Source organism: Engystomops pustulosus, chromosome 10 (genome assembly GCF_040894005.1).
Source record: "Engystomops pustulosus chromosome 10, aEngPut4.maternal, whole genome shotgun sequence".
NCBI classification, from domain to species: domain Eukaryota; kingdom Metazoa; phylum Chordata; class Amphibia; order Anura; family Leptodactylidae; genus Engystomops; species Engystomops pustulosus.
Window position 1 is genome coordinate 3,469,311 of NC_092420.1, and position 9,769 is coordinate 3,479,079.

General features: G+C 43.5%; 1 protein-coding gene across 1 annotated transcript; it reads right to left on the reverse strand.

The window, feature by feature from the left end:
• Window positions 1-6,298: 6,298 nt before the first annotated feature.
• LOC140104652 (olfactory receptor 5V1-like) lies at window positions 6,299-7,249 on the reverse strand. Its single transcript, XM_072128291.1, has one exon. The coding sequence runs from the start codon at window positions 7,247-7,249 to the stop codon at window positions 6,299-6,301; it is 951 nt and encodes a 316-aa protein (XP_071984392.1).
• Window positions 7,250-9,769: the final 2,520 nt, after the last annotated feature.

Genomic DNA, 9,769 nt, shown 5'->3' on the forward strand with positions numbered 1-9,769 from the left:
GCCCCTGTATTATATAGCCTGCCTGTCCCCTGCAGCATATAGCCTGCCAGCTCCTGTAGTATATAGTTTGCCAGCCCCCTGTAGTATATAGCCTGCCAGCCCCCTGTAGTATATAGCCAGCCAGCCCCCTGTAGTATATAGCTTGCCAGCCCCCTGTAGTATATAGCCTGCCAGCCCCTGTAGTATATAGCCAGCCAGCCTCTGTAGTATATACCCTGCCAGCCCTTCTAGTATGTAGCCTGCCAGCCCCCTGTAGTATATAGCCTGCCAGCTCCTGTAGTATATAGCCTGCCAGCCCACTGTAGTACATAGCCTGCCAGTCCCCTAGTATTGTAATACACAGAGATCCTCTAGCCCCTCATACTGTACTATAGAGAGATCCTGCACCCCCCTCATACTGTAATATACAGAGTTCCTGTTGGCCCTCATACTTTAATAGCTTGCCAGCCCCCTGTAGTATATAGCCTGTCAGACCCTGTAGTATATAGCCTGCCAGCCCCTGTATTATATAGCCTGCCTGTCCCCTGCAGCATATAGCCTGCCAGCTCCTGTAGTATATAGTTTGCCAGCCCCCTGTAGTATATAGCCTGCCAGCCCCCTGTAGTATATAGCCTGCCAGCCTCCTGTAGTATATAGCCTGCCAGCCCCTGTAGTATATAGCCTGGCCCCCTTTAGTAGATAGCCTGTCAGCCCCCTGCAGTATATAGCCTGCCAGCTCTTGTAATATATAGCCTGCCAGCCTCCTGTAGTATACAGCCTGCCAGCACCCTGTAGCATATATCTTGCCAGACCCTGTAGTATATATCATGCAGCCCCTCATATTGTAATTTACCGAGATCCTGCAGCCCCTCATACTAAAATTTACAGAGATACGGCAGCCCCTCATACTGTAACATACAGAGATCTTGCAGCCGCTCATACTCTGTTATATAGATCATGCAGCCCGTCATACTGTAATATAGAGAGATCATGCACAGCCCGGGACAGCCCTGGCATGGGCTATCCCTCTCTGGGACAGGAACAACACGGTTTTGGCAGATCTCAACGTATTGCTTGTTGAATTCCCATCTGTCTTTGAGGAAACCGCCCTGCTGAATCTACCTCAAGAGGACTCTTCTATTGGTGCCTACGCGGTTCAGCTCCGCACCTTTGCTTTCAAGCTCTCTTGGAATGAAGTGGCCTTGGTCACCATCTTTAAGAAAGGTTTGTCCTGTCGTATTAAAGACGCTCTGTTTGCACGGGACCTGCCGTCTTCTCTGAGTGACCTCATCTCCCAGGCCACTTAGATCGTCATCTGTTTGGAGGAGCAGCCTCTTGAACAAGCACAAATCAGGACCCGTCAACTGCACGGCTTGGCTCCAGTCTTCCAAAGACAACCACAGCCGTCCTCCGTGTCTGCTGCAGAGGAGCCCATGCAGGTGGATAAGGCTCGTCTGACACCTCAGACCACTCCTGACGAAGACAAGGGAATCTTTGCCTCTATTGTGCCAGCCCGGAGTACTTCCATGGGACTTGTCCACTCCATCCACAGCATCTGGAAAATGCAAGCACCTAGGGTTTTTGGGAGAAGCATTCCTAGGTGAGGGCAAAGTTTTTCTATGCTTGAACATACTTGTGCTAGTCAGCTCTGTGATAGGTAGCCAGTTTCAAGTTTCTGCCTTCCTGGATTCCGACTCTGCAGGAAACTTCATGGATGATGTCCTGGTCTCCCGGCATTGTCTTCCTGTGGTCCGACTCGAGAAACCGCTGGTAATCTCATCCGTTAGTGGGCAGATCCTCTGCGACCCGGTCCGGTACCGCACCGAGCCCCTGTGCCTACAAATTGGGGTATTGTACAAGGAGAGACTGTCGTTTTATGTGTTACTTAAGTCCATGGGGCTCATTTACTTACCCGGTCCTGTCGCGATTGGGTCTTCCGGCGATTCACTAAGGTCATGCGCCCGATGTCCAGCAGGTGTCGCTGCTGCGCCGAGGTCCGCCGGAGTTCACCAACCTATTCCTGGTGCATGTGAGTGATTGATTTTGCAACACAATTCGTTTTGTAAATTCCGCGGTTTTTCCGAATGCGTTGGGTCTACCGACGGCCACGGCCCCTGATTTCTGTCGCGTGAAATCCGATCGCATGCGCCAAAATCCAGGCGGAATTCGGTGCAAAATGGAAAAATTCAGGCAACCCGACGAAAGTGCGGCCGCAGAGCCCTTAGTAAATGAGCCCCAATGTCTTCTGTTCTGCTTGGTCTTCCATGGTTGCAACGTCACACTCCTGTGCTCAACTAGCAGACCAGTGAAGTTCTTCACTGGGAACCGGAATGCCAGTCACGCTGTTTGGTGGCACCTCATCCTGTATCCACCACAGCTTCTCTGGTGTCCTCCCCGCTTCATATATGGACTTTGTAGATGTCTTCTCGGAGAAGCAAGCAGAGACTCTACCACCACACCATCCCAATGACTGCCCTATAGACCTGTTGCCAGGCAAGTTTCCTCCAGGGGGTCAGGTGTATCCACTTTCATTGCTACATTGCTTTCATTGAACCTACAGAAGGGGTTCTAACGCAAGTCCTCCTCTCCTGCTGGTGCAAAGTTCTTCGTTGTGACCAAAAAGGATGTTTACTCCGTCAATGCATAGACTATCGCGGTCTTAATAAAACCACCTGCCTCCTAGGGCTTGCAAGCGCTGGCTCTGTAAGATTTAAATGGCCAGCACGACGATGATTGTCGTTGGCCGGCAGTCTACCTTGGTAAATTGCCAGCCCCTTCCTGTGTCCCCTGCTGGATCTTTAAGCCTCGTGCATTAGATAAAGCTTCCCAGTTGTTTGGTCCTATGCTATATTGATTGTGACCTTAATGCTGTTCCTGACTCTGATTCTCTGCCACCTGTCCTGACCTTCTGCCTTATGCCTGACTCTGATCCTTTGCCGCCTCTCCTGACCTTCTGCCTTATCCCTCACTCTGATCCTTTGCCGCCTGTCCTGACCATCTGCCTGACCACAACTCCGTCTCTGCCTTACGATTCTGTACCTCGCCTTGGCCACAACCTTGAGCAAAGTCGTGCCTTTGTAGCGACCTGTTGGTATCCCGTCGCATGTCCAACCCACTTTGCGGTAGGTTCTGGATGAAGCTGTGTGCCACTTAGACTTTGCTCCAAGGTGTCGGCTTACATCATCGCTCGCGGTGGTTCAGTGGGTCCACTTCCCCTGATCCTGACAACAGGGAGTGGAGTATGATCATTTCACAGAAGCCAATGGAATAAGGATGAGGGGAACATTATAAAGTGGATGTCCACTAATGCCAGAAGCCTCACAAACAAAATTGAGGAACTGGGAGTCTGTTGGAGGGAAATATGTTCTAGCGGATATCAGTGAGACGTGGCTTGATAATAGCTATGACTGGGCTGTTGGTATAGATGTAGTATAGGTGCAGTCTTTATAAGAAAAAAAGGGGGGGAGGGGTTGGTTTATACGTGAAATCTTGCCTCAAACCCATCCTGCGAGATGACATTGGTGAGGAAAATGAAAATGTGGAGTCCCAAAGGGTGGAGATGAGGGGAGGGAAAAAGAATAATAACATTTGTGGGCACATTTACTTACCCGGTCCAGTCGCTGTATTCATTAAACCCGACGATAAGGCTCCAAATATAATGGACGCAGTAGAGGAAATGCTGATAAGTCAAATAGATGCGGTCTCAAAGCACAGGAAGTACTCATCATGGGGGACTTTAATTACCCCGATATAGACTGCGGGGCAGAAACCTGCAGATCCTTCAAAGGTAACAGACAACTACCTGCCACAACTGGTACTAGACCCAACAAGGTGTGGGGGGGCACTGCTGGATCTTCTCTTGACCAATAGCCCTGACAGGGGATCAAAATTACAGGTTGAGGGCTACCTCAAGTAACAGGGACCACAACATCATTCACTTTGAATTATTCTTCCATGTATCAGAAGAAGCAACAGGAACTTTATAAGGACAAATTTCAATAGTTAAGGGAGAACCTTAAGAGCATAAACTTGGACAATGACAATTGGTCAAAATTAAACAAAGCACAAAAGTTAGAAAAGAAAATAATCCCTATCCGGGGCAGCACAACATTTTATAGATTGTCACCAGGGACGGGTGTCTTCCTTAGAAACATTGATTATTGAACAGGTATACCAACCAAAATGGGGAGGTGATCGACAGAAGATATTACAGGATCGTGAAGCCTATTGCATTTTTGGACTTAACTCTAGATTCCCGATAGGAATGAATTACAGAAAGGAGTTTATGTTTCATTATTAAATTCCAGACTATAGAAAGGTTTCTATGTTCTATTACTTACAGACTGTATAGAGGACAGAATAACCATAGCCACATATATGAATATGATTCCCGTTAGCTTTCATATAGGTTGATATTCCTTTGTACTTGTGCTTGTTCTTGCTTCCATGGTCTCCATTTTTCATCCCTAGATGCTCCGGGTATAGGATGTAGAAATCGCATTTGCTCCTGCATGAATGCAACTTGGTGGGACGAGAATTGGGTACTGCGTGAATTATGTACTATGATAGACATTATTATAAATATTTGAAGATTCCTTTAGTACTGGTTGTGTTCCACAGGACTGGCTCCTAGCGAATGTGGTGCGAAAAGTGTCAAAAAGCGATCCTGGAAACTACAGACCTGTGAGCCTAACATCAGTTATATAAACTTATAACGTAGCATCAGGTTTATGAGGGATCGGTCCTGTCAGACTAATCTGATTGACTTCTATGAGGAGGTAAGCTCCAATCTAGACCTGGGGGAGGCTGTGTATGTTGTGTATCTGGACTGTTCCAAGGCATAACATAATATTTCTGGGACTAGGGTAAATCTGTGTATTTCGGTGAGCAATTGGCTTGGTGATGGTAAACAGAGGGTCGTCATTAATGGCACATTCTCAGATTAAGTTGATGTTACTAGTGGAGGCCAAATGGGTCATTATTGAAGCCATTTCTTTTTAATTTTTTTTATTAATGACCTTATAGAGAGTTTCAATATTTTCAGATAATACTAAGCTCTGTATAGTTAATAATACGGAGGTGGATAGTGTAACATTACAGAGGGATTTTTGGAAGCTGAAGGAATGGGTGAAGAAATGGCTGATGAGGTTTAATGTAGATAAATGTAAAGTTATGCACTTGGGTCAAGGAAGTGAAAATTATATGTATATATATATATATATATATATATATATATATAAAATGATACATTTCTTGGTAAAACTGATGGAGAAATAGACTTGGGGATATTGATAGATGTAGGTGCCACCCCCACCCTCCACTGCGCCAAATCGCCAGCGCCCCAGACAGCAGCCCAGCCTGCCCGATATTAAACACATCCCTGACTGAGGATAACAGGTTGTGATTCACAGCTGTCATTTATTTTATAAATTGGCATCAACCGAATTAAATATCAATAGATACTTATCCGTTCATTTGTAGCACAGGAAAACGGAAAGGTCCAATGAAGGGTTCTGGATCACTGACATTCAGTATAACTTTTCAATTGATTTTAAAAACTAATTAATTTAAGCAACCCGGCTTGTACCTGACCAATTACCTGTGCCACATACTTACCTGACGAGGGATCACTGGACCTCCAGGCCACTGGGCGATGCAGCCGGCTTGAAGACTCATCATAAATGTGATCAACTTGGCGATCGATATCCAATATTACGAGAGACCAGAAGGTGACATACATCTTCTATCATCTGCCTCCTATTGAGTGTTTGTAACCCCTGTACGTGAATCTCGCTTGGTCTCTCCTCTCCTTCTCTATACCCCTCACATATAGACATGTGAGATTATACTTCCAGATTTACTCATATTAAGACACTTTAGAATGAGAATTCCCCAAATTCAAAAAAGTATTAGAATTTATTATTAAAGATAGAAGAAGAGTCAGAGACCGATAATAGAGGAGGTAAGAAAGTCTTAATCAAAGACGGGTCAGGAAGAACAGATTTACAATGACACAAACTCAGAACATCTGGATTGGTTATAGATTCTGTATGTATGTTTTCTATTCTCCATAAAACCTTATCTTGATCAACCAGAAGGTTTTAGGAATTCCTCATCATGATGGCGCTGATTCCATCTGTAATCCAGAGACAGACATAGGACCCACCTGACCGAGACCCATCATAACATCCTCTATAACAGCAGGTAGTAGCTTCATTACAGATCATATCTGCTGTACAATGTGATCTTATTTAGAAATGTAAGGAAAGATTGTCCTGAGCCGAGATCATGTATGATAGACCCTGAGCAGGAGGCATCTTCATCTCCTTGTAGCGGTGTCTGGATGCAGCCGGTGTATATGTAACGCTTTCTGCAGTGCGGCCTTCAGGTCTTTACTCCTCAGGCCGTAGATTAAGGGGTTCAGTAAGGGGGTGATCAGGGTGTAGATCACAGTGACCACTTGGTTAAGTATTAGGAAATTATTTGCATCAGGAACAAGATAGATAAAAGCAACTGATAAATAAAATATGAGGACCACAGTCAGATGAGACGTACAGGTGGAGAAAGCTTTACTCTTCCCATCACTGGTGCGGATTCTGAGCACTGCCCTAAATATTCTTACATAGGGGTAAAATGTAATAACAAAGGCTGCAGTGCCAAAAACACCACCAACAATTAGAAGAATTAGAACATTGATTGTAGGATCAGTACAGGAGATCTGGAACAAATGGGGAAGATCACAAAAGAAATTCTGGATGAGGTTGGGGCCACAGAAGGTCAATCTTCTTAAACATATGATATATGTGATGGAGATAAGGAAAGGAGTTGACCAAACCAAAGACGCCATTTTAGTGCACATGCTCCAAGACATGAGCTGAGAATAGTGGAGAGGACGGCAGATGGCTACATACCGGTCATAAGACATGGAGGCCAGCAAGAAAGCATCAGAGCCTGCAAAATACAAGACACAGAACACTTGTGCTATACATTCTGAGAGGGACATGGACCAGTGTTGGGTGATGAGGTGGGAGAGCATGCTAGGGGCAGTGACCGATGAGTAGGACATGTCCAAGAAAGCCAAGTTACCAAGAAAGGAATACATGGGTGTATGAAGATGAGCACAAGTAACAACTAGAAGGAGGATGAGGAAGTTGGAGAAGACAGTCATCAGGTAGATGAGGAGGAAGAAGATGAAGAGGACATGGATGGTCTCCTGGTCATCTGATAGACTCATGAGAAGAACGTTGGTGATGGATGTTTGGTTCTTCATCTTTCCAGCTTGCTATTTCCAATGATAAAACTGATGTAGAATTTGGTGGAGTAATGTCTCATAGTAAGAGATAATGTCAGTCTTTTAAAGCTCATCAGTTCTCAGAGGAAAAGCAGCTACAGAATTCCCAAATCTCCGCTCCACACATTAAGTAAAATGTAATAAGATCTCAGGACATTAATAATCAGTTATTTATATTGAAGAATTTGTGTTTTTATTTCACCTGTGAAAATTCTAAGTAAAATGTTTTCTATTAAATATCCTGTTTCCATTGCAGGAGTTCAAGCAAAAAGTCTTGACTTTAAAGCTCATCAGCAAAGGCGTGTTCCCATCTGGACATTGACATTTAATGTAACTCATCTGCCATATATATATAGACCTTGCTTTATTTACATGTTATTAAAAAAATGCACCTGCATAAGGATAATTTCCCATTAAAGTAGCCATGTCGTCCCATAGAAAGGGATACGACTAGAGATGAGCGAGCACTAAAATGCTCGAGTGCTCGTTACTCGAGTCAAACTTTTCCCGATGCTCGAGTGCTCGTATGGAATAACGAACCCCATTGAAGTCAATGGGAGACTCGAGCATTTTTCACTGAAAGAACAGATTGAAAGAACACGGAAGAACACATTGCAGATGTTTGCAGATGTTTTCACTTAAAGAACACATTGAAAGAACACTGAAGATGTTTCCATACATCTGCAATGTGTTCTTCACACATATTGTTCTTCATATACTATTGTGAAGAACACCGTTTGGCGCTCGTGTCTTCGTATAAGTTAGCAGATGTACGGAAACATCTGCAATGTGTTCTTCACTGTGTTATTCACTTAAATGATCCTGTGTTCACTGTTTTCATTGTATTCTTCACTGTTCTTCACTGTGTTTTCTTAAGTAAATGCTCGATCTCGAGCAGGGGAAATACTCGTCCGAGCAGCGAACCGTTTCGAGTACACTAATACTGGATCGAGCATCAAGCTGGGGCAGACACTTTATAAATACATGTACAAGCAGTTTCCATGTTCTTCTCATTGGAAAGTCAGACAGAAAACTGGCACAAAAACCATAACCCCTTAAGGACGCAGCGATTTTTCGCTCTCCAACTTCAAAAATCTTTTTGAATCTGCAAAAACGTTTTCATTTTTCCGTGTACGGAGCTGTGTGAGGGCTTATTTTTTGCGTAACAAGTTCTACTTCTCAGTGGCGTTATGTATTATTCCAGGCTGTGTACTGGGGAGCTGGAAAAAATTTTTAAATGGGAAATTGGCAAAAAAACGCATTTGCGTCAAAGTTTTTACAACTTTTACTGTGCGCATTAAATAACACCTCCGCTTGATTCTTTGGTTCAGTACAATAACGTTGATACCAAATTTATATAAAGGTTTTATTGCATTTTAATACATTTTCCAAAATTAAACAAATGTGTACAAAAAAAATTGGCTTCTCACACTAATAACTTTTTCATACTTTAGTGCATGGAGCTGCATGAGGGGTCATTTTTTGTGAAATGAGCTGGCGTTTTCATTGTTGTCACTTTTTATTACATTTTGGGCACTATTTTCAGTTATGGGGGTCACCGCCGGCAATAACGTTTTTATATTTTGATAGATGGGGCATTTAGAGACGCAACGATACCGAACGTGTTTGTGATATTTACTGTTTATTACGTTTGACGTCAGTTCTAGGATTTAGGTTTTTTACATTTTTTATTATTTTTTATATCATTTTTAAAAACTTTTTTTAAACTTTTTTTTAAAATATATTTCTTAGACCCTCTAAGGCAGTGATGGCGAACCTTTTAGAGAGTGAGTGCCCAAACTACAACCAAAAGCCACATATTTTTCACAAAGTGCCAAAATGCCAGTTTAAAATGTCTTATTGCTCCCTGCTCTGTCACAGGTTTCAAACGTTTTGGCGACCTGAGGACACCAATACAGTGGAAAGAGGGAGATATTACGATTGTAGCTTCCCTATAAGGTCCACTCAACAGCATGAATCAAAGTCCTGGAGAAGGGGCTCCATTGATAATCCGGCTCTGTCCACACCTCCTTGCTCCTCTTGCACTTCAAGTCACCTTAAAATAGCTTGATAGCTTGTTTAGACTCCAATTGAACTAATACACTGAATGTGGCATGTCCTGGGCTGCCTGTGACTACAGGAGGAAGTCTTGAGTCCTGAATGGCTGGGTAATGGCCCTGGTGCCCACAGAGAAGCCTCCAAATGCCACCTCTGACACACGTGCCATAAGTTCGCCGCCACTGCTCTAGGGTATATTAACTATTTTACTAGTATTTGTGGTTGAGCTTTTTGAGGGCTTATTTTTTTGTGTGATGAGTTAATTTCGGTGGTACCATTTTAGTGCTCATAACTTTTTTGATCAATTTTTAGTGAAGGAATTTGCTGAAAATTTTTGTTAAGTTTTTCAGTTTTCTTTTTTTTAAGGCATTTACAGAGCGAATCCAATGATATTTCCAATTTATTGTACAGAATGTTATGGACACAGCAATACCAAATATC